The sequence below is a fragment of the Vulpes vulpes genome, chromosome 15 (genome assembly GCF_048418805.1).
Source record: "Vulpes vulpes isolate BD-2025 chromosome 15, VulVul3, whole genome shotgun sequence".
In the NCBI taxonomy this organism is placed as follows: Eukaryota; Metazoa; Chordata; class Mammalia; order Carnivora; family Canidae; genus Vulpes; species Vulpes vulpes.
In genome coordinates this window covers 61,453,429-61,479,489 of record NC_132794.1, presented here as the reverse complement: position 1 = coordinate 61,479,489, position 26,061 = coordinate 61,453,429, and the positions used below count along the sequence as shown (strand labels likewise).

The 26,061-nt window shown below is 34.6% G+C and overlaps 1 protein-coding gene across 5 annotated transcripts in view; it reads left to right on the top strand.

The window, feature by feature from the left end:
- MNS1 (meiosis specific nuclear structural 1) overlaps nucleotides 1-26,061 on the top strand; it is a 65,095-nt gene that overhangs the window by 31,650 nt on the left and 7,384 nt on the right. For 3 of the 5 annotated variants that reach the window (XR_003234818.2, XM_072738592.1, XM_025997400.2), the window contains exons 3-8: nucleotides 6,475-6,602; nucleotides 14,494-14,596; nucleotides 17,066-17,295; nucleotides 18,014-18,230; nucleotides 18,334-18,441; nucleotides 24,417-24,674. Coding sequence is in view for 4 of the 5 variants with exons in the window: in XM_072738592.1 (XP_072594693.1) it covers nucleotides 6,475-6,602; nucleotides 14,494-14,596; nucleotides 17,066-17,295; nucleotides 18,014-18,230; nucleotides 18,334-18,441; nucleotides 24,417-24,674 (1,044 nt within the window). In the remaining variant the exon portion in view is untranslated. The remainder of the gene's footprint in view (nucleotides 1-6,474; nucleotides 6,603-14,493; nucleotides 14,597-17,065; nucleotides 17,296-18,013; nucleotides 18,231-18,333; nucleotides 18,442-24,416; nucleotides 24,675-26,061) is intronic. The other 2 variants (XM_072738593.1, XM_072738594.1) reach the window with 1 other exon arrangement.

Below are 26,061 nucleotides of genomic sequence, written 5' to 3'. Positions count from 1 at the left end.
GCTGTATGTTAAACATTTTGTAGGATATTGGAATGGCAAAAGCAACTTTTAAAAGTGGTATCCGTCCCTTTGAATTCCAAATTCATAAGGCTTAGACATAATTTTTCAGCTCTGAACAATAAGATCCTAGAGATCAGATATTTTTTACTATGCTTTTTATTATTTTTTCTTTAAAGTCCCAGATGTCATGTCACCTCTTTCCCGTATACTTCAGTATGCATCTTATAAAATATAGATATTTTCTTACATAGTAGTAGAATAATGCCACTATCTCACCTAATAGAATTAACAATAAATTCTAGGTATCATTTAATGCCATTCCATAGTCAAGTTGTTATGATTGTGTCAAAATCTGCTTTTACAGTTGGTTTGTTTTCTTGAGATCCACACAAGGTTCATACAGTGTATTTGGTTGTTATGTCTGTTAGGGACCTCCTAATCTAAAATGGTACCTCCCTCATCCTTTTTTTGTTTTTTGTTTTTTAAGAGAAGGAGAGAGAGAAAGAGTGGGAGAAGGGGCAGAAGGAGAGGGTGAGAGAGAATCTAAAGCAGGCTCCATGTCTAGTGCTAGTGCAGAGCCGATGTAAGGCTGGATCTCACAACCCTGAGATCGTGACCTAAGCGGAAATCAAGAGTCAGACGCTTCTCTGACTGAACCACTCTCATACCCCCATCTTTTATTTAACTTCATGTTTTTCACTTGTTAAATTAGGCCAGTGTTTTATAGGATATCCCATATTCTGAATTTACCTGTTTGCTTTCTCATTGGTTCATTTAATTTGTTTTCCTAACTTTTATATTTCCTCAAAATGGAAGTTAATCCTAAAGGCATGATTTAGGTACAACTTTTTGGCAATCACTCCATAGGTGATGCTATCCTTGACATTATATCACATCAGCAGGCACATGATGTCTGCTTGGTCCACTTTTAGATGCTAATGTTGATAAACATGTATATTCTGGTACCTCTAGTGAGGCATTTTAATTAGCTGAAATTCCTTTGTAAAGAACTTTCCCACATCAACTAGGGTTATTTGGTACCCTGAAATACAGTTATTACTGGAAAGGGAGATATATACTTAGTCTTCAGAGTACAGAAATGGTGCTCTGGTCACTTCCATTGGTGTCTCTGAATGTTGTTTTTTAAAATTATCTTTAGTTTTTGACTTTTTCCTTTTTTAAAAAAATTTTTATGAACTAATGGGTCTTCAATACTTGAATTAATTGCACTTATTATCCTTTTTGATGCTCAAATTGCCCCATCTTTGGCCAATGGATGTCTTAATTGGTTCTGTGTCCTTTTGATAAGATTCCCCTAATCTGTGTGATAGCTTTCTTGCTTTCTGTCAGTACAAGATGTGCCAGGCTAGTGATGGTTAATTTTATGTGTTGACTTTGTGCCATGGGGTGCCCAGATATTTAGTCAGACATTATCCTAGGTGTTTGGGGATGATAGTAACATTTAAATTGGCACACTGAGTAAAGCAGATTGCCCTCTCTAATGTGGGTGGGCCCCATCCAGTTGGATGAAGGCATGAATAGAACAAAATGACTGAATAAAAGGAACTACTCTTTCTTGACTGCCTTCTAATTGGAACATCAGCTTTTTCCCTGCCTTCACACTTGAACTGAAATATCAGCTCATTTTGAGCCTCAAGTTTGTCAGCCTTCAGACAGGAAATACACCATTGGTCCTCTTCTTTCTCAGGCCTCCATGCTTATACTGGAACTAAACCATTGGATCTCCTGGGTCTCTGGCTTTCTGACTCACCCGTAAGATTGTGGGAATCACTTGAGCTGATTCATTATCCCATTTGTTCTTTTTCTCTGGCTAATACAAGGCTCATCTCTTAAAATTCTTGCTTCACACCTAGTGTCAGCCATTGTACCAAAAGCCGTATTATCATCTAGTGGAGATAATATTTAGAGACAATTTTTTAGATAAATTTAGATTTATAATACAGTTGTAAAAAATAGTATAGAGAATTCCTGTATACCCTTCACCTGATTTCTCTTTATGTTAACATCTTACATAATCATAGAACAATTATCAAAACAAAGAAATCAGCCTTGATACAACATGTTAACTATAGGATTTATTCAGATCTCATCAGTTTTTTCCATTAACATCTGTTTTTTGTTCCAGGAATACAAACGGCCTATAATTGTCATGTTTCCTTAGTTTCTAATCTGTAAGAGTTTTTCACTTTTTCCTGTACTTCATGACCTTGACAATTTTAAAGACTACAGTTCATTTATTATATTAGTTTTCAGTTGCTGTGTAACAAATTATCACAAATCTAGTGGGTAAAAACATTTATTACCTCACCGTTTCTGTAGGTCAGAAATCCAGACATGTTATGGTCCAGCTAGGATTGACCATTTCACCTCACAAGGCTGAAATCCATTCTCATCTGAATCTTGGGGTCCTCCTCTAAGCTCATTTAAGTTGGCAGAATTAATGTTCTCATAGTTTATAAGACTGAGGCCCACATTTCCCAGAGATTGTTGACATTTCCTGCCATGTGATTTTTTTCCACAAAATGGCAGTCTGCCTTTGGTTTTCTGGTTTTCTTCTTGGTATTGACTTTTAGTTTATATCACTGTATTGTGGTTAGAAAAGGTGCTTGATATACCAATCTTCAGTTTATTGTGGTGTTTTTTGTTTTTTGTTTTGTTTTGTTTTTTGTTTTTTGTTTTGGCTAACGTGATCTATTCTGGAAAATGTTCCATGTGTGCTTGAGAAGAACGTGTATTCTGCTTTTGGATGAAATGTTCTGTATATGTCTGTTAGAGTCACCTGGTCTAAAGTGTTGTGTAAAGCTGATGTTTCCTTATTGACTTTCTTATTTCTGTCAGATGATTTAAATAGGGTGTAAAAGCCTCTACCATTATCATATTGCTGTCGATTTCCACCTTTCAGTGTGTTAATATTTGCTTTATATATCTTGGTGCTCCTATATTGGGTACATATATATTTATAGATGTTATATCTTCTTGCTTGATTGACCCCTTTATCATTATGTAATGCCCTTCTTTGTCTTTTATTATAGTCTTTGTTTTAAAGCTTTTTTTGTTTGATATGAATATAGCTACCCTAGCCTTCTTTTCTTTTCCATGTATATTGTTTCCCTTTTAGGTTTATTGTCTTTCTTTAGTGTTGTGTTTAGAGTCCTTTCCCACTTTCTTTTACTTACTGTAAATTTTTGCTTTGTGTTACCATGAGGTAATTATGTATATAGCATATATTACATCTTATGTATGGAACAGTCTATTTTAGGTTGATACCAAATTAAACTTGAACTCATTCCAAAACTCTACATTTTTACCACGACCTTACATTTTATATTTTTGATGTCACATTTTACCTCTTACTTTATGTATCCCTTAATGTAGTTTTAGTTTATTTTATCATTTTTGTCTTTTCATGCTAGCTTTGTAAGTTGATTTATCTACCTTCACTACATATTTACCTTTTCCAGAGAAATTTTTACTTTCATATGTTTTCTTGTTAATTAGTGCCATTTCTTTTCGGCTTAAAAGGTCCCTTTAACATTTCTTGAAAAATCAGTTCAGTGGTGATGAACTCCTTTAGTTTGTGCTTATCTGAAAAACTCAGTGTCTCCTATTCTGAGTGTTAACTTGCCGGGTACAGTATTCTTGGTTGTAAGTTTTGTCCTTTCAGCACTTTGAATAGGTCATGTCACTCCCTTTGGGCCTGAGCAGTTTTTGCTAAAAAATCTGCTGATAGCCTTGCAGGTTTTTTTGGGGGGGTAGGGCATGGGGTGGGTATGCAACAAAAGCTTGTACTGCTTTTAAGATTTTCTCTTTAAAATGGGAAATATCAGTGAGGGTGACAGAACATGAGAGACACCTACCTCTGGGGAACAAACAAGGGGTGGTGGAAAGGGAGGTGGGCGGGGTATTGGGGTGACTGGGTGATGGGCACTGAGGAGGGTACTTGACAGGATGAGCACTGGGTGTTATGCTATATGTTGACAAATTGAACTCCAATAAAAAATATATACAAAAAAAAGATTTTCTCTTTAACTTTTGACATTTCAATTATGATGTATCTTGGTGTGGATCTCTTTGGTTCATTTTATTTGGAACTTTCTGGGCTTTCTGGACCTGGATATGTTTCCTTCTCCATGTTAGGTAAGTTTTCAGCCATTGTTTCTTCAAATTAGTTTTCTGCCCGTTTTCTCTCTCATCTCCTTTGGGAACCCTATAATGCAAATACTGTTTCCCTTGATGTTGTCCCATAGATACTTTATCTTCCTTTTTTTCGAATTCCTTTTTATTATTTTTTTTCCGGCTCTGCTTGGGTGATTCCAGTGCCCTGCTTTCCAGCTCTCTGATCCATCCTTCTGTTTTATCCAGTCTGCTGTAGAATCAATCCCCCAGTGTATTTTTCAGTTCAGTTATTATATTCTTCAGGTCTGATTTCTGTTTTGTACTTTCTTATATTTTATATCTCTTTGTTAAAGTTCCCACTGTGTCCTGAGTTCAGTGAGCATCTTTTATGTCTATTACTTTGAATTCTTTATTCGGTAGATTATTTATCTCTGTATCATTAAGGTATTCTTAGGATATTCTGTCTTATTCTCTCATCTGGAACATAGTTCTCTGTTTCTTCATATTGTTTGGCTGTCGCCCTGAATTAGGCAAAACAGCTACTCCTTTCAGTCTAGAAGAAGTGGCCTTGGAGAGGTGATGAAACTTCTCATTCACCATTGATTAGTTCTTGGTCGTCTCTTGAACCTTTGTGATTGTCTAAACAGTCTGATTTATTCTATATATGTTTCTGTTGCTGAGGGTGTGCCAAGACGTGTCAGAGTTCCAAGGGGAGGAATCTTATTCACCTAAATTCAGGCTGAATGGAAGGTTAATCGATTGTAACAAATATACCACTTGGCGGGGGATATTGATAGTGAGGTAGAGCAGTGCATGTGTGTGGGCAGTGTGAACTCTGTTATTTCTGCTCAGTTTTGCTGTGAACCCAAAACTGCTGTAAAAAATATGTTAAAAAAAAAGTCTTGAAACTAGATGGTGATGGTTGTTGCACAACACTGTGAATGTACTAAAAACCACTGAGTTGTGAATTGTGAAGGGTGAATTTTATGCTATGTAAATTAAAGCTCAATTTTAAAATAACGTGTTCCAAGAACATTATATACATGGGATCAAACAGTATGTAATCTTCTGGGATTGGATTGTTTCACTCAGCTCAATTCCTAGAAAGTAATCAAGGTTGTTGCTAGTGTCAGTACTTCATTCCCTTTAGCCATTAAGTAGTATTCCATGGTATGGATGTACCACAATTTATCTGCCTATTCACCCATTGAAGTATGTCTGTTTATTTCCAGTATTGGCTATCTTGAATAAATCTGCTGTAAACATTTGGGTATAGGTTTTTAAGTAAACATAAGTTTTCATTTCTCTGGGCTAAATGCATTAAGAGGGCTGTAATTGAGTCATATAATAATTACATGTTAGCTTTATAACAAGCTACTGAACTGTTTTCCAGAGTGGCTCTGCCATTTTACATTCCCACCTAGCAATATGTGAGTAATGCAAGCTTCTCACCAACATTTGCTTTTGCCACTATTTTTTATTTTAGCCATCCTAATAGGTTTGTAGTGATCATTGTAATTTTAATTTGCATTTCCTGATGGCTAATGTTATTGAACATCTTCTCATGTGCTTATTCTTTCCAAATACAGAAGTTAGTCAAGCCTCTAGATCTTTCTACTATGTTATAGCGGATACAAAAGAGAAACAAGTTGAATGCTATCCTGGGGAAACAGTCAAATTCAGAATGTGGGACATTCTGTGGGCCACATATTCTAATTTCTACAACAAATCAGTGGCTTGGGGAAAAGTATATATATATGGGATAACTGTTACAGAATGAAAGATACTTAAGAGAAATAATAACTAAATGCAACATGTGGACCTTATTTGGATTTTGATTGAAAAAGCAAACAAAAAGTATCTTTGAGACAATTGGGAAAACCTGAGAATGGACAAGGTATTATTCCTTACTAATGAATTACTCTTATTTAGACATGCTAATGGCATGGTTGTTACATAAGATGAAATTCTTATCAGTTAGGGATTAATACTGAATTACTTATATAGTAATGACATATCTGGGATATATTTTAAAATAGTCTAGCAAAAAAAGAACAAAGAAAAAAATGAAATTGGAGTGGAAGAATAGAGAAAGAAGATTGGTAAAATATTGATAGTTCTTGAAAGTGATGGCTGCCTGAGGGTATACTTTAATCTTCTTCTTACTATTGATGATGTTTGAAATTTTCCATGATAATATATCAGGAAAGTACTTATTGATATAGTATTTTGTATTTAAAAATAAAACACAAGTGTTTGTTGCTCTCAAGCCTTGATGAAAGAAAAATCTGATTCTAGAGGACAAATAACTAAAGTTACTTCTTAAAAAAAATTCAGGCAGAAGAAAACAAAAGATTGAGGGAACTCCAGCTTGAACAAGAAGAAAAGTTGGCTATGGAATTGGCAAAACTAAAACATGAAAGTCTAAAGGATGAAAAGATGAGGCAACAAGTAAGAGAAAACAGGTATCTTGGTTTTTATAAGTTTCATTTACTTTGTCTTTGCTTTTTTTTTTTTTTTTTTTTTTTGTCTTTGCTTTTATGTAATGCTTAGCACCTAAGAGTGAAATTTACTTCTTTCTATCATTGCACTTAGTTAATATTTTGTCTGGAAACATTTATTGCTTTAAATGCTATATTTATTCATTTGAGAAAAGAAGTTATATTCAAAGAAGTAAAGTGTTTAAAGTGAAAATAAATAGCAATTTTTTCTCTTTCCTCTAAACATAGTTTTTTTAAATGACCTAAAAAAAAAAAATAGACTCATGAGGGGCACCTGTGTGGCTCAGTCGTATTAAGTGTCTGACTTTGGCTCAGGTCATGATCTGAGTCCTGGGATTGAGCCCTGTGTTGGGCTCCCTGCTCATCAGGGAGTCTGTTTATCCCTCTGTTCCCCTCCTCCACGCTTGTGTGCTTTCTCTCAAATAAGTAAATAAATAAAATCTTTAGAAAAAATAGACTCCTGAATCCTACTCTGAAGTGAGACCTTAGGTAATACATAATTAAATTTTCTACCTGGACATAAATTTCTTACAGCATTTCTGGAAAGTGGCTGGTCAGCTATAGCTCTATCTCTCTAGTGATTGGGATAAGAACTTCTTTTTTCATTCAGTCCTAACTTTGAATAATCTTTTTTTCCCTATTGTTTCAAAATTAATTTCCCTATGACTTTCATGCATTTATCTCACTTCTGCTATCTGATGAAAAACATATTTAGTTCTTATTTAGGATATCTGTTCATATTTCTGAATCCCCTAGATGTTTTCTTCTATAAGTTACATATCCTTCATTTGTTGCCTATATAATAAGGTTTCAAGCTTCTTCACCATCCTGGTTTTCTTCTGTAGATGTAATTTACATAATTATTGTTCCTTAATAAAATATTGACTTCATAATTATGTATAATGCTCCAGGGTACTGCTTATTATCCCTAGTAGTGGGACTGTTAACCACATTGTTAACCACATTGTTCTAAAATATGTTTCTTCATGTTACCGAAGATGGATTTGCTTTTTAGGAACAGCCATGTCACACTGTTGATTAAAACTTAGGGCTCACTAAATGCCCATCCTATAGTTATATAGTTGAATATAGTAGCAATTTACTTTGATAGTTGATGCATATTATCTTAACTGAGCCAGACTTCTGTAGGATATTATATGACCTCTGGGTTAGCTTCAGGGATTTTGAGCTTCATTAAATTATGTTTGACAAATGTACCCATTGTATTTTTCTGGATCTACAACTTTTACCAAATTCTTTAAGAGATTACTAATGCCTAAAGATCTAAAATTGCCACTAATGTCTTCATATTGTTCTAGTTGCAAACTGTCTTTTTGAATATTAATTCTCTGATCATTGTTAGCTATCCCTCATGGGTTTATGTTATCTGAAGATGAAATAAATATTTCATCATGTATTTGTCTAATTCACTGATCTAAAAATTAAATAGACAAGGTGATTCAAATAAATGCTGTCTCTGAGAACAGAGTATCTGGAAAAAGTATAAAAGTGAGATCTGGAAGAGGAAGGAAACCAGAATGGTGAGTTGGCATTTGTAGCTACATTTCTCCTGGAGGTTCTGCTGATTCTAAAAGTATGACTGAGAGTTAAGGACTGAAGCAGAGCTTAGCCAATAAGTGAATCGCAAGGTGTTCAACATCATTTTACAAGTCTTATGCTCAAGATTTGGGTATTTTAGTGTCTGCTTTACTTCACTAATACACAGTTCAATTTGATTTTATTAGATAGAAACAGATGAAGAAATAATGTGGAATACATCCAGAATACAGCACAGAGAGACAAAAGGGTAGAAAAATAAGAAAGAAAACTTATAAGAGATAAGGACCATGATGAAAGGTTCAAACAGATGTATAACTTTAGTTCTGGTAATAGAAATAAAAGAGGATGATGCAGAAGCAGTATTTGAAGAGATAACTGCCAAGAATTTCCAAAAATGGTAAAAAATATAAAGCCACAGGTTAAAACACAACACATGATGAAAACTATACCTATACTTATCCTAGTCAAAGTTTTGAAATCCAGCAATAAAGAAAACCATGAAAATCACAAAAGCAGTCCCACAAAAGACTTACCTTCAAAGAGCAGCAATAAGAAGTATGACTAGATTTTGAAAGCCAATAGTGAAAATTAAAAGACTGGATTTAAAGGGCTGAAAGAAAATAATGGCCCATCTAGAATTCTATACTTTGTGAAAATGTCTTCAAACTTAAGGCAAAAGTCATTCAGTTGGGTACTTTTTCTTTTTTCTTTTCTTTTCTTTTCTTTTTTTTTTTTTTTTAATATTTTACTTATTTATTCATGAGAGAGAGAGAGAGAGGCAGAGAGAGAAGCAGGTTCCATGCAGGGATCCTGATGTGGGACTCTATCCCCGGTCTCCTGGATCACATCCTGGGCTGAAGGTGGCACTAAACCACTGAGCCACCAGGCCTGCCCTAGTTGGGTACGTTTTCAAATAGAGTATGCTGCTTTTCATCAGTGTCAAAACTAGTAATTCCACCCCTAAATAGATACCCACAAAGATTGAAAACTGAACCTTAATCAGATATTTGTACACTAATGTTTAATGCAGCATTATTCATTATTCACAATAGCCAGAAAGTGGAAACAATCCAATGTCCATCAACAGATGAGTAGATAAACTCTGGTTTATATATGCAGTAGAATAACATTCAGTTATGAAAAGGAATGTAGTTCTGATACATGCCTCAATATGGCTGAACCTTGAGAGGAATATGTTAAGTGAAATAAGCCAGACACAAGAGGATCAATACTGTATAATTCCACTTACGTGAAATAACTAGTACAGGTAAATTTATAGAGACAAAAAGTAGTTAGAGGTTACCAGGGGCTAGGGAAAGGGAGGGATGGGGTGTTAAACAAGTTTAAACAAGTACACTGTTTCTGTTTAGAGTGATGCAAAATTTTTGGAAATAATGGTAGATGGTTGTAGAACATTGTGAATGTAATCAACACCACAAAACTGTGCACTTAAGATAGTTAAAAATGGCAAATTTTTGTTTTATTGTATTTTACGACAATAAAAAAGTTATAGAATTAAAAAACCCCAAACAAAAAAATAAAAAAATAAAAAAAAAAAAATAAAAAACCCCAAACATGGGGTTTAGTTAGAGCTTTTATTCAAGAGTAATTCATAATCAGAATGACGATTAGAAATGAAGGTTCCAGCTGGAATTATTAGAAAATGATCAGCAAATTTCAGTCTGGAATGATTATAAAGAGGATGTAGAAGAACAATAAGAGCAGAAACAAATACATTAGAATATAAGCATAAAGTAGAATCAAAGCCAAAAATTGTGCCTTTATTTTTTATTTTTATTTTTTTCTATAAAATTGTGCCTTTAAAGAGGCTAATAAAATTGATAAAATTGATAAATGTAAAAGAATGCACAAATAACCAATTTTAGGAATGGATGATAGCATATCACTATAGATCATACAAATATTTGCTAGATCATAAGATATTGTGAACAATTTGATAGAAATAAATTTGAAAATTTAGATAAATTCATAAAAAATTTACCAAACTGATGGGCACAAGTAGAAACAGAAATCTAAGTGTTTCTATAACTTTTAAAGATATCTGTAATTAACTTTGTTCACAAAGAAACCTACATGGCTAGGCGTTTGGTGAATTTTACCAAACATTCAATCTCCAGTCTCGTATAGTTTTGCAGAGTGAGAAAAGAGGGAACACTTCCCGATCAGTACCTCAATAGGATTAAAAAAAAAAACAGATGAGTTTTTCTCTCGAATTTAGCTACTGTAATCTGAAATTAATATCAAATCCAGTGGCATGTGAGAAAGATATTATATCTGACTATTTTAACTTATTCTAGGAATACAAAGTGACTTAGCTAGAAAATCAGTAAGTGTAATTCATTCCATTAATAAAATATAATAGAAAAACTGTATGAGCAGAAAAAGCCAATTGATTTACATCAGCATTACTCTAAGATTAAAGAAAGGATTAGCAAATTAGGAATAAAATGGACTTTATAGTAACATCATACTTAATGGCAAACATTAAACACTTTACCTCTACTAGAAAGACAGGGATGCTTGCTATAATACCTTCTATTAACCATTGTATTGGACATACTAGCCAGTGCAATAAGTCAAGAAAAGTAAATGAAAGGTGTTAGGATTGGCAGTATGGAAATAAAACTTTCATTATTCCTAGATGATATGATTGTGTATGTAGAAAATCAAAAAGAATCTATGTATGAATTATAAGTTCAGCAGTGTTGTTGGATGTGAAGTCAATATACAATATTAGGTGTTTTCTGTGAATTAGCAACAATTAGAGAATGAAATTTTAAAAATAATTTGTATAAGAGCATAAAATTTTTTTTTTAACATAAAATTTTTTTAAAAAGAGCATAAAAAATAAATACCTAATGAAATAGATATAAAACCTCAACACTGAAAGAAAAAAAAATAAACCATTACCAATAGAGTTTTTAAAAACCTAATTGGAAGGATATACCATGTTTATTGAAGACCCAGTATTGTAAACATACCAATATTCTCCAAGTTGAGAATAATCAATATTCTCGGTATAATAATAATTATTATTATAACAATTATTTTCAGTATAATCCTAATCAGAATCTCTGCCAGTATTGTTTATTGTGACATTTGACAAGCTGATTCTAAAATGTATATGGAAATACAAAGTACCGAGAATGGCTAAGATGATCTTTAAGAAGCCCAAAATTGGTGATTTATTCTCTAGGATATGAAAAATTATTATAAAGCTACAATAATTTAGATAGTGTGGTTTTAGCACAGCATAAACAAATGGATCAATGGGATAGAATGGAGCAGATCTTCTCAACCAGAAAATTTAAACCCTAATGGTCCAAGGTATCCTTTATCTGTAATGAATTAATTAACCTCCTGTGGATCTAAAACAATACCAACTATATACCATCTATGAGAAAATTAAAATGTATCTACTCAGTCTTCTGCAGGATTTAATTGCCTTATGGGACCCCAGTTGAGGAAGGGTGGAATACATTCAAAAACAGATCTATGCATAGATGTACACTTAAACCTTGTGACACTGCAGAACATTGTCATTGCCCTGGTACTGCACAGCATTCAGAAATGGACATTTTTATAAAATAGTACTGGATCAATTCAATAGCCATATATACAAAAATGAACTTGATTTTTACCTCACAGTACACACAGATATCAATTCTTGAATGATTATAGTCTAAAAGTCAGTGGCAAAACAAAGTTTTGAGAGACTAATAAAAGGAAATACCTTTATGTCTGTGCAGTAGGCAACATTTCTTAAAACATGACACAGAAGTCATTGACAATGAAGAAAAAGATTGATGAATTAGAATACTTCTCTTCATCTAAAGAAACCACTGTGAGAGTAAGTATAGAATGGAATGAAATATTTGCAATTTATATAAGCAACAAGAGGCTTGTGTTAAGAATATATAAAGAACTTTTATGCGACAATAAGAAGTAGACAGTTTAGTCTAAAATAGGGCAAAAATTGAACAAAAACTTCACAGAAGATACAGAAATGGCTCAAACATGAAAAGGTCTGTTTCATTTTAATAATAGGGAAACAAATTAAAACCCCAATGATATATTACACACTCACAAGAGTGATGAAACAAAAAAGAATGATGAGACTGGAAAGTGTGGCTGGGATGTATAGCATAGTGCTTAAGCACTATGAGTGTAAATCTGTACAAAGCATTGGAAAGCTGGCATTTTCTACTACATTTGAACACAGCCTTACCCTGTGACTCAGAAATTTCACTCCCCAGGTATATATCCAACAGAAATGTGTGTGTATTTGTTCTTCAAGTGAAGGTCATTTATTTGCATGTTAGTTTTTTTAATTTGATGCACTTTGTTTTGGAGGGGTAATATAAATTGTGATTGGGTTCATACATTGGTTTACAAATATTAATACCTAACTCCAACAAAAACCCTTGTAAATATACAAGGGCCCTCTTAGAGTTAAATATGTAGAGTAACCTGGAAACTTAATCCTCATTTATATTATTATTTTTATGAAAGAAAGCAATTTTTTTAAAGGATTTCATTTATTCATGAGAGACACACAGAGAGAGGCAGAGACATAGGCAGGGGGAGAAGCAGGCTTCCCTGCAGAGAGCCTGATGTGGGACTCGATCCCAGGACCTTGGGATCACGACCTGAGCTGAAGGCAGATGCTCAACCAGTGAGCTACCCAGGTGCTCCGAAAGAAAGCATCTATTGTGTCATACATACTGACACCTGCAATAGTAAGGGCAAGAAAAACACATCACAACACCAATACCTCTCTCTTCCCTTAGTCATGAGGACTGTCTCTTTGAAGGTATAGGGTACTTGTAAGTTGTTGGGTGAGTGCCTGTGTTCTAGTAAGAATTAAGATGTGTTGGGGGCACCTGGGTGGCACAGTCAGTTAAGCTTCCAACTCTTGGTTTCAGCTCAGGCCACGATCTCAGGATCATGAGATAGAGCCCTGCCTCAGGCTCAGGCTCAGGCTCAGCAGAGTCAGCTTTAGACTCTCTCTTCCTCTCTCTCTGCTACTCCCCACCTCTCTAAAATAAATGAATCTTTTTTTTTTTTTAAAGATTTATTTATTTATTTATTTATGAGAGAGAGAGAGAGAGAGAGAGAGAGAGGGGCAGAGACACAGGAGGAGGGAGAAGCAGGCTCCATGCCGGGAGCCTGATGTAGGACTCGATCCCGGGACTCCAGGATCACGCCCTGGGCCAAAGGCAGGCGCTAAACCACTGAGCCACCCAGGGATCCCCTGAATCTTTTTTTTTTTTAATGAATTAAGATGTGCATCTAAGTAACATCTAAAGACCCTTCCAGCTCAGAATTTTTTTTTTTTAATTTTTATTTATTTATGATAGTCACACAGAGAGAGAGAGACGCAGAAACACAGGCAGAGGGAGAAGCAGGCTCCATGCACTGGGAGCCCGACATGGGATTTGATCCCGGGTCTCCAGGATCGCGCCCTGGGCCAAAGGCAGGCGCCAAACCGCTGTGCCACCCAGGGATCCCTCAGAATTCTTATATTCAGAATTATGTCTGGCACATTAAAATGAAAAGTTGTGTATAGCATATTGTTTTCCACTATAGTTAGGGAAAGGGTAGATTCAAAAGTAGCTCAGAGATTTTCTGGGGCAGTCTTCATTTTAAACAGATCAGTAAACAAGCCCAGTTACCTATGAAGGATAACTTATTTTTTTTATAGTTACTGGAGTTACACTCCATCATCATCATCATCATCATCAAAAAATAGTTACCAACAAAAAAAAATAGTTACCATTTATAGAGTGTTTACTGTGTAACAGGTACTTTTCTAAGCTTTTTAAATACATCAACTAATTCCCATAGCTACCCCTTCTACAGATAACAAAACTGAGGTTCAAAATTTAAGTAATTTGCCCTAAACTGTTCCACTATCATTCTTTTTAGCTCGATAGCATTAGTAGAGCTGGACAGAAATTTTAACTAGTATTGATAAACCATCTTCTCTCAGTCACACAGTGGCAAAAAAGATTTTATAGTGATGATTATTGAAAATAAAAGAGTTGTTTTGTCTGGAAAATTAATTATAATGTCTCATTTCATATGCATTCTGATTTTTCTTTGGGTGAAGGGAGGAAAGGATATTGTTTTCAAGGTTTTCAAGGTTTTTAATAATATAAATATCTTTTACACATTTAGAAAAGTTTTTTATTTTAAATACAGACTTTTAAAATAGTAAAAGAAATATGGTCCTCAATTTTAAATTTCTGTCTCTTTTTATTTTTTTAAACAGTATTGAGCTCAGAGAATTGGAGAAGAAATTAAAAGCAGCTTATATGAATAAAGAAAGGGCAGCTCAGATTGCAGAGAAGGATGCCATTAAATACGAGCAAATGGTAATCATGTTTCTGTCATTATGTTTTCTATATTTTTACCTTCATTTAGAAAACCAAAAATAGACCAATTTTTTCAAAATTGTTGCATACTATAAAGAATTTACACTGCTTGTTTTCTTAAATACTTTTATACTTCTCAGATACTTAAGGTACAGGAACTCCTATATTATTTAATAGCGAGCCTTGTCTAATTTCATATTAGAGTCTTTCAGAGACACAAAGAATGAGGTTGCTGTTTAGAATGAATAGCTATACTCAGTAGGTCTGAGCATTTCTTGTGTTCTCTGATTATTCTTTGACAAACCAATGTAATAACATTTTGTACTTGTAAATGTTTTAAAAATTAAAGTGTTTTATAATTTTAGGTGGGAAACTTTCCTGTTTTATAAGTAGCTATCTCTTCTTCTATTTCTCTCTATTTTTATCCCCTTTTCTAACTTCTAACATACTGCCAAGTTCAGGGCAAGAATTACTCTTGAGCAAAGGAGTTTCAGACACACTCACCAGTGGTGTTATATGGTAAATGTAGAATAGGGTTTATTGGGTTAACACTTAGAAGCAGGGTGACACCATCACTTGAGCTTTCATGGTCCCACAGAAAGGCTAGATGTAGATAAAAAGGTCTGATTGCAATATTACATGGTCTTGTAAGTTCTCTTATCATAGTTCTCTATTATTATGTAGAATATTTTGGTGGTAGCATTTCCTCTCTCCTAGATCCCTTTCAAAGATGTTGTACAGCTATTAAAGAGAGGAGGCAGAGGTAAATATTCTGACTTTTAAAGTTGGCCTGAAAATATTATACGTTAAAAATAAAAAAGCAAGCTGCAAACACATCAAGTTGGAGAGTAACACATATCACAAACCATTTTTATTTTTTAAAACTTGTATCTGTATATCAACCTATGTGTATATATCAACACACACATATGTTCACACACACACACAATTAGAGGAATAATATCAAAATACTTAACCAATGCAGTGCAATATGGGCATCTAATATGACGAGATGCTGAGATGCTGGCCATAGTGATGTGTCTGTGCATGTGTGTTAGTATGAGGGTCACACAGCATGCTGGTGATTGAGATCACCTTTGGTGTGGCAGGTTACAGGAGAGCACAGGAGATTTGGTTTCCTGAGCCATGTAGTTCTTTTCTACCTTTGCAGAGATAAAGTAGAACATAAACAGTATACTTTTTGACTAGTAGCTTATAGTTTTATCCTGATAATTGAGGTTTCTCAAAGCAGTTGTACATTTTAATCTGATTCCTGAAAGAATTGCTGCTATTTTCTAAATAAAATTGGTCCACAAAAATTAAATAGTCCTGGGACTTCACTAGGTGTTGAGATATCTAGGTACCAGTTTGGGCTCTGTCTCTCTGAGCTTTAGCCTTATCTGTGAAATGAGAATGTTGTATTTCTATAAGTGTATGGCAATGTGAAAACAAAAACATAAATATTTTTGTCATTTCACATTATTTTAAAGAACCTAATACAGCATGTGGTAAGAAAATAGAAGCAGAGAAAGAGTTGGTCAAGCTATATTAATAGTGTATATGGTAAAGGCATCAATTAGATCAGGAATGGCATTCAGCATTCATATTTTAATCTGTTTCTTCTTGCCTATTTGACGCCATTAACCATTCTAGCATTTAGATTGTGCCATCATAATGGCAAAGAGTAATAAAAATGGCCTCAATATATATAATTGACAAATTATTTTGTTAAGTGATTTCAGAATGCCCAAAACAAATAAGAGGTTTAACCTAATTAAGAAGCAAGATTTCTCTAACTCAGAGGGAATGGTCTTGAATGAATGAATTAAAAGCTACAAAAAATAGGCACAGTGGTATATATGACTCTTTAAAGATTATAAAGGACATTTAATAAATGAGAAATGAGAGACTTCAAAGGCCAATGGCAAGAAAGTTTAGACTGGGAGAAACATTAAGAGTGGTTCAGAGCTGTTTAATAGTAGACCTGTATCAAAAAGAGTACCATCCTTGATGTAAATGGTAGCTGATACACAATGGAGCTAAAAATTGCCTCTATCAACTTTTAAATAAGAGAAAAGATAACTATTGCTTTTTAAGCACAGTGTTAATAAAGTCCTTCTAATTTTATTTGCTGTTTTTCAAATGTGGAGTTATCAGTTATCCTGTATTTCCTTCAGACCTAATTGAAGGAATGGGAAGGCCTCTTTAGGGTTTGACTCATCATTTAAACCCTTCAGGTGACAGTAACTTTCCTTAGCTTTTAACCTTGACAGATGAAAATATTTTATGCAATAGGCTTTATAATATTCCATTTTGTCTGTTTTGAAATATTCTATGATACTGTGCTCATTTCAAATGTAATTACCAATATGGCTGGGTTTAGATCTATCATTTTTCTACTGCTTCATCTGAAAATGATATTCTTTTGAATATTTGAAAATGGAAAGATGAATTTTATCCTAATAACAGAAACGTGATGCTGAAATAGCCAAAACCATGATGGAGGAACATAGGAGAGTAATAAAGGAAGAGAGTGCTGCGGAGGACAAACGAAATAAAGTAAAAGCACAGTATTATCTGGACTTAGAGAAACAACTTGAAGAACAAGAGAAGAAAAAGCAGGAAGCGTATGAGCAGTTATTAAAAGAGAAACTCATGATTGATGAAATTGTTAGGAAAATCTATGAAGAAGATCAATTGTAAGTTTATCCCAGCTTCTTTATATGCCTAAACATTGAGATTTGATTTATCTTAGGCTTGTTGTGAAGATGTAAAGCAACTAAACAGTGCCTAATACATAGTAAGTCCTCAGCAAATGTTACAAACACATGAACTGAGATCAACTCCTGTTTATCTTCGTAAGCATGATAATTATAACAAATGCTTACTAAGTAACAGAATGATTAAACCTTTGTTTTTCTTAAATATGCTCGTATCATGTCAGAGGACTTCTGATCATTTCTTTGCTAGACAGCTGAGTGTAATGTAAACAGGTTGTTGGCCTTTCTATAAAGCAAGATGCATAAAACTTCACTAATAGGTTAGAGAAAAGTTAGAAGTAGTATTTTACTTACAAGATTCATACCTATCATGTTTAGTAGCACATAGTGTATACTCAAAATGTTTGTGATATGAATGAATGAATAAACTATAAGTAGAAAAGCTGTGAAGTGTGATTTCCACTCAGGTCATGACCTAAGGGTTATGAGATGAAGCCCCTTGTCAGGTTCCGAGCTCAGTGGGGAGTCTGCTTGAGATTCTCCTCCCTCTCTCCCTCCCCCTGCTTGTACTCTGTCATTCTCTTTCTCTCAAATAAATAAGAAAAGCTGGTTTTCCCATATTATTGTCAATTGAAGGAAATGACACATTTTTCAATATTATTTGTTACTTTAAAACTGCACTATTATTGCTTTTTAGGGAAAGACAACAAAAGTTAGAAAAAATGAATGTAACTCGAAGGTATATAGAAGAATTTCAGAAAGAGCAGGCTCTGTGGAGAAAGAAGAAGCGTGAGGAGATGGAAGAAGAAAACAGAAAAATCATAGAATTTGCCAATATGCAGCAACAAAGAGAAGAAGATCGGATGGCAAAAGTTCAAGAAAATGAGGAAAAAAGGCTACAGCTTCAGAATATGGTATTAAAATAATTACTTCTTTAACATTGGAGAAATTCTGAAATACTTATTAATAGAATTTGCTTCCCATTAATGTTTGTGTGTTTCTGTAAAAATTTATTAGCTGACTCAGAAATTGGAAGAAATGCTGCGGCAACGTGAAGATTTGGAACAAGTGCGACAAGAATTATATCAGGAAGAACAAGCTGAAATGCATAAGATGAAACTAAAAGTAAGTTTTGGATATGGAAAGGATTATTAACATAGAGAAGAATATCATTTTCAGATGAAGCAGTAGAAAAATGATAGATCTAAACCCAGCCATATTGGTAATTACATTATGTGTAAATAACATAAACATTACAATTAAAAAATTTCAGGCTGGATAAAAAAGCTAGACTTGGGCAGCAGTTCACAAACTGCATAAAAAGTGTGATTCAATTGTGTTATCTATAAGAAACACTAAGTATGAAGACATATAGTTTAAAAACAAAAGGATGGAGAGGGATATACTAAACACTAATCAAAAGCAAGTTAGGGTGAAATCAACATGTTAATAAGGTAAATTCATGTAGAGAATATAACAGCCCTAAAGGTGGATGAATCTAAACAAAGATTCAAAATGCATGAGGTAAAACTGAAAGGAGAAAAAGACAAATCCATAATTATAGTTGAAGATTGCAGTATTCCTTCTCATTAGTGTATAGAATAGTCAGAAAACCACAGGATATAGTGTTGAAGAATATAAAAAAACTTGATCTCAAGATGACTTGCCAGTTTTCTAATTTGGTTGTTTGTACATTTATTGTAGAGTTTTGATAGTTCTTTATGTATTCTAGATGCTAGTCCTTTGTCAGATGTGTAGGTTTACAGATATTTTCTCTTAATCTGTCTGTAGCTCTTTTTGTCTTCTTAACAGGGTTTCTCTCAAGCAAGTGTTGTCAGTTTCTATGAGGTCCAACTTACCAATTTCAATTTTTATAGATCGTAATTTGACATCAATTCTAGGAAGTTTTTGCCTAGATCCTGAAGAATTTTTTTTTTCTAAAATTTTTTTACTTTTATATCTGTGATCCATTTTCAGTTAATATTTTATATAGGGTATAAAAAACTAAGGTCAAGATTTTTGCTTTTAGATGTTCAGTTGTACCATATCATTTGTTGGAAAGATTTTCTATCCTACATCAAATTGCTTTTACAACTTACTAAAACACAGTTGAGTATATTTGTATGGGTGTGGGTCTGTTCCTGGGATCTCTGTTTCGTTCCATTGATCTATGTATTTATTCCTTCACCAATACAACACAGATTATTGTAGCTATATAATAATTCTTCATATTTGCTTTAGCCTTTCTATATATATTTTAGAATAATCTTATCTCTAAAAAAATAGCCTTCTTGGGACACCCAGGTGACTCAGTGGTTGAGCGTCTGCCTTTGGCTCAGGGCGTGATCTTGGGGTCCTGGTATCGAGTCCCATATTGGGCTCCTTGCATGGAGCCTGCTTCCCCTGTCTCTGCCTCGCTCTGTGTCTCTCATGAATAAATAAAATCTTTAAAAAAAAAAAAACAAAAGCAAAAATAGCCTTCTTGGTTTTGATAAGAATTGCATTAAATCTAAGTATCAGTTTGGGGAGAACTGACATGTACACTACGTTGAGTCTACCCGTCCATGAACGTAGAATGATTCTCCATTTATTTAAACCATCTTTGAATATTTTCCTCAGTGTTTTATAGTTTTCAGCATACAAATCCTGTTAGTGCTTTGTTAGATTTAAGTATTTCTTTTTTTTTTAAGCAATTGTAAATGCAATTTTAGTTTTAATTGTAGTGTCCACAGATTCATTTTTAGTGAATTAACTTTTTTATGCTTATCTTGTATCTCACAATCTTGCTGTATTCACTTAGTAACTGTAGGACTTGTTGTTTTTCCCTATATAGCCAGTCATGTTTTCTGCATATAAGAACAGTTTTCTTTCTTTCTCATCTGTATCCGTTTTATTTCTTTTTCTTGCTTTTTTGTACTGGCTAAAACTTCTAGCATTGGCTACCACTATGCTGGATAAGAGTGATGAGATAGACATCAACTTTCTTTGTTGCCTATCTTAGGGGAAAGCATTCTGTTAATTGTAATTTGTTTTGTAGATAGATGCGCTTTATTAAGTGGAAGATGTTCTCTTTTCCTGTTTTTGAAGGTTTTTATCATGAAGGAATGTTAAATTTTGTCAAATGCTTTTTCTGTATTTATAGAATAAGATCATGTGCTTTTTCCTCTTTACCTTGGTGGATTACATTGATTTTTTGAATACTGAACCAGCCTCGATTCCCTGAAATAAATCCCACTTTGAATAGGTGTATAATTCTTTTAATATATGGCTGGATTATTAACGGCATAAAAGAATGTTAAGTATGTACATGTCTTTTTTAAAAAAAACTTAATGTAACATATATATATATATATATATATATATATATATATATATAATATCAAATTACCCAAAAAATTAAGAATAAAATGATGGATGAAGGCATAACAGGTATATATAAACAAATGGGAAGCAGATAGGCAAGGTCGTCATCAGATAAGTAGAATATCAAATGAATCCCAGATATCACAGATGAAGGGTATAATTGATAATGAAGGTTCTAAAGAATAAACGTTTAACTTTCTATCAAACATTGCATTGAAGTATGTAACTTTAAAAGCTATTAAATCTCTAAAGAAAATTTACCAGAATAACCAAGGAGAAATGGTGCTTAACACCACTATATTTTCATCTTCTAACTGAAAGTCTGAAAATATTTTTTTCAATCATTATTGGTTGAAGAGGAAATTTGCCGGTTAAATTTAAAGGATGAGATTACTACATATCAAAATCTTAACAGATTTATAAAACTGATCTCTGAGGCAATTAATTATTAAACAAGAAATATTGGTAAAATTTATCTAGGCGGCCAACTCAGTAACTTAGAAAAACAAGACAAATTCAAATATGAGGCAATAATATGGAAGGAAATCATAAAGATACAAGTGGAAATTTCCTGAAAGTAAGGAAAATACATTAGCATAATTAATCCGATTACTTAGTTTTGGGGGACAAGGATTTTACTCTGGAAAAACATACTAAAGAAGAAAAGCAAACCAAAACAAAAAGGACTAAAGGGTCCATAAAGGAAAAAGATTAGAAAATAGTGAACAGTGGAACACCTGGATGGTGCATTCAGTTGAATGTCCAACTCTTCATTTTGGGTCAGCTAATGATCTCACGGTCGGGAAATGGAGCTTCACTAGGCATGAAGCTCAGTGTAGAGTCTGCTTAAGACTTACTCTCTCCCTCTCCCTTTGCCCCTCCTCCATCCCTGCGCACACGTGCTCTTTCTCTTAAATAAATCTTTTAATTTTTTAAATTCATTTATTCATGAGAGACAGATAGAGGCAGAGACATAGGCAAAGGGAAAAGCAGGCTCCCTGTGGGGAGCCTGATGCGAGACTCAATCCCAGGACTCTGGGATCATGACCTGAGCTGCAGGCAAACCCTCAACCACTGAGCCACTCAGACGTCCCTAAGCAAATCTTTTTATTTTTTTATTTTTTAAAAAGATTTTATTTATTCATGAGACACAGAGAGTGAGAGGCAGAGACACAGGCAGAGGGAGAAGCAGGCTCCATGCAGGGAGCCGGATGCAGGACTCGATCCCAGGACTCCGGGATCACGCTCTGAGCTAAAGGCAGGCACTCAACCACTGAGCCACCCAGGCATCCGTTAAATAAATCTTTTTAAACAAATAGTGAAAGGATCATTCAATTGTATACTCCTAAAATAGGAAGATAATTTAATGTACAATATTCTGCATTAAAAATACGGTGATTTCAAAAATGGAAAAAGCAGATGAAATAAAATTACTAAGGATATATCATATGAAAAGCTTTTGATGCCCTGCCTCATACCCTCTTATTCCTACCTTTGATTTCAGTGACAGCTGTGGGGAACACTCCTGAGAGCTTATACTGACTCTGTTGACAGCTTTCCAAAGTGTGGCAGTGTTGGTGGGGACAGGGAGTTAACACCCTCTGGGGCATCCCTCAACCAACAGGGGACAGAGATTAAAGGATGAATGCTTCTTCCTGTCAGCCTTGGGGACAGACCTGAAAGATGCTCCATGCATTCCTTACAAGGTCCTGGCAGGATTCACCCACAGTTGCCCACATAGTAACCAGTTCAGTGATGCACCCATGTGTTGGCTTTTCTTCCTCCCCTTATTTCTCTCTGCTTGACGCTCTCTGCTGCTTCCTGAGATCTCCCTCTCATAAAAAATGTATATACAAATATTTGTATAAGGCTCTGCTTTCAGAGGAGAACCCAGACCAAGATACCTCTGAAAGTTTCCAGGCTTAAAGTAGTTTTTATAGCAAAGTATTTCAAACCTTCAGTGAATAGCTATTTCTTAAACCACATTATGGGATGTAAAATTATGTGGTTTATATTATACACACACACACACACACACACACACACACATATAAAATCCTGACCCAGACAGGATAAAGAGTACAGAATACTTTTCTAGTTGAAAAAAATATAATCAATTGTGTTTTGTTTTGTTTTGCTAACACTTCCCTGATTTTTAGCCAGATGTCTTTATCATTGATTGGATTATACTAAAATTTGTATGGTAGATGGATGCCAGAAACGTCAATAGTTCATTTGGTTCAATGTATGTTTTCTGTGTATATGGTATTATGACAAGCTCCAGAGGAATTCAAAGCTGAGACAGTATTTGCCTTCAGTGAGCCTTCTGACTGACTTCTATACAATACATGGCACATGAACACAAACTATAAAATCATAAAAATACTGTGCCTAGCATCCCAAGGAAAAACAATATATATAATATATAAAATAATTTAAAAATGTGCCCTCTAGGAATTTACTCTTAGTGAGGAGATAAAAGACATGGGAATATGAAGTAAAATTAAATGATGGGAAAATTAAATGGTATCAGAGGCCCAGATGTGGGAATTGAAGTGATTGGAAAAGACTTTCTGGAGGAGACAGGATTTGAACAGATTCGATAGAGATAAGTGAGGAAAAAGAGGTTGAATATTCAAGATAATGAACAAAGTTATTATAACTGATGTTTCAGATTGACTCACTTAAAACCCACTCCTGTCCTTTTTGTCTCAATAAAGACTGTAAAGTTAAAACCACATTTCCCTTCTTTTAGCTAGAATTCTTCATAGGACCTAGGCTATCTTCAAAGTTATCACTTCACCTCAAGATGTGAAGATAGAAGTGAGCAGTAAAATTGCAGTCACACGTGGAAGACTGGGGCATTGAGAGTAGCTTTGGTAGTTACTGCCATGGAACTTGAGCCACGATGGTTAACCAAAGATAGATGGGAACCAAGATGGCAGATGCTTCCCTGGCCCTGTTGGAGGTTCTTTCTCTGCCACCTGTTGGCTTGTAGTAAATCCCTTATAGTTTGTGTTACCTGTAAGAGCCCTGACCACACAGCTGTTGTTAAGGCAGTATTTTGAATGCCTTAAGGATAATGGCTTGCCTCCTGGAAATTGTGTTAGAATTAGGTAACGTTGGTTACAGTTGAGAAGGAATTAAAATTTACATCAGTCCTAACTGGATGGATGATAAAAAATAGTAAAATGTTATTGATAGAATCTAGGTGTTAGGTAGATGGGTGGTCACTGTAAACATTTTTCAGTTGTGTTTGAAATTTTTCATAATAACATGTTAGGAAAATTAAAGCTTATAGGAAAAGAGTTTAACTGCTCTAAGTAAACTTGAATTTCCCCCCAAAACTTGTGATTATCATTTCGAGATTATTCTGAAAAATACTTATCGGTGATTTGAACCAAAGTTTCAGGCAAGATTCTAGAATGATTCATAGTCGGTACAGATTTCACAGACCACAGATTTAATAACCCCAGGTGTGCAAAAAAAGTTTTATCAGCTCCTTCCAAAATATATACAAATTAAAATTTAAAAATAAGTCAATCAAAAACTAACATGTCCTTTATCCAAATGAGTTTTAAAAAGATGGGGAAAAGTGTTATCTGGAAGAGGTTTAATTTTTCAGTTTTATTTCATATTGTAACACTGTGCTCAACCAAACTCTCTCCACCCTTTCATTATAAATCTGCTGCAAAGAAACAGTTACTGAATTAATGTTTATATGGATTGTTGTTTAGGAGGAAGCAGAAGAGAAATTGAGAAAGCAAAAGGAGATGAAGCAAAATTTTATAGAACAAATGGCCCTGAAGGAACTAGTACTCCAGGCTGCCAAAGAGGAAGAGGAGACCTTTCGAAAGGCTATGCTCGCAAAACTTGCTGAAGACGATCGGATAGAACTGATGAATGCTCAGAAACAAAGAATGAAGCAACTAGAACACAGGAGGGCTGTGGAAAAACTCATTGAAGAGCGTCGCAACCAGTTCCTTGCAGACAAAGTAAGAAAAACTGTTGCGTCTTTTTTATTATCACTGAGTAACAATCAGCTCATCTGTTCCTCCACTCAAAGCACAACAATCTAGTGAGGCAGATTATATAAGTATTATTTCAGGCTTATGAATGAAACTGACAAATCGATGTGTCCAAAGGCACAAATCTAGTTCCCTCTCTCTTAAATCTACATTTCCAACTAAGAAATCTCCCTGGGGCCTCAAAATTAATGTGGACAAAATGGAATTACATGCCCCTTTGAAATCTATTTTTCTTTGTTTTCTTTAGGACCTCACCTACTCACTCACTGAAGATGGAAGCAATAGTATTATTTAGTAGTAGCAGCAGCAGCTATAATCCTGATCTCACCTCTCCAGACCTAACTGGTCACCAAGCCCCATCAAGTGTATCTCTTTAATGTTTAACTGAGACCTTTATATGTGCCAGAGGTGGTTAGGTATCTGTTTACTAATCAGATGGTATAGATATTTCTGACCATTTACTAATGCATTGAGAATATATTGATGCTTTCTATGTACTGGATACTGGTTGGTTGGTTTTGAGAACATAAATACAACCAAGTCCATTATATCTATGGGTTTATGGTCTTGGTTAAAGAAAATATATAAGAACAATCATTATATAAAGATATAGGCCAAGTACCTGTGATAATAATTATAAGGTGTGGGGATCTTAGTATGGTAGAGGGGACACATCATGAATGCACTGGATGCTATTTTAAGGAAAATGGTCTTTATGCAGGGGGACCCGGTGAAGAATTAAGAAATCTAGGCAGCCTGGGTGGCTCGGCAGTTTAGCGCTGCCTTCAGCCCAGGGTGTGATTCTGGAGACCAGGGATTGAGTCCCACGTCAGGCTCCCTGCATGGAGTCTGCTTCTCCCTCTGCCTGTCTCTCTCCCTCTCTGTGTCTCTCATGAATAAATAGATAAAATCTTTAAAAAAAGAAGAAAGCTACATGATAAGTTCTGCTTGGCGAGATGACTTGAGTAGAGGTATTAGGGGTAGACATAAGGGGAGTAAGACTGGAGACAGGGAGTCCAGTTAGGACATTACTATAGTTAAGTCCGTGATAGGCAGAGAAAGCCCATGCAAATGGAGAAGGGGCCTGTCCAAGAGATACACTTGATGGGGCTTGGTGACCAGTTAGGTCTGGAGAGGTGAGATCAGGATTATAGCTGCTGCTGCTACTACTAAATAATACTATTGCTTCCATCTTCAGTGAGTGAGTAGGTGAGGTCCTAAAGAAAACAAAGAAAAATAGATTTCAAAGGGGCATGTAATTCCATTTTGTCCACATTAATTTTGAGGCCCCAGGGAGATTTCTTAGTTGGAAATGTAGATTTAAGAGAGAGGGAACTAGATTTGTGCCTTTGGA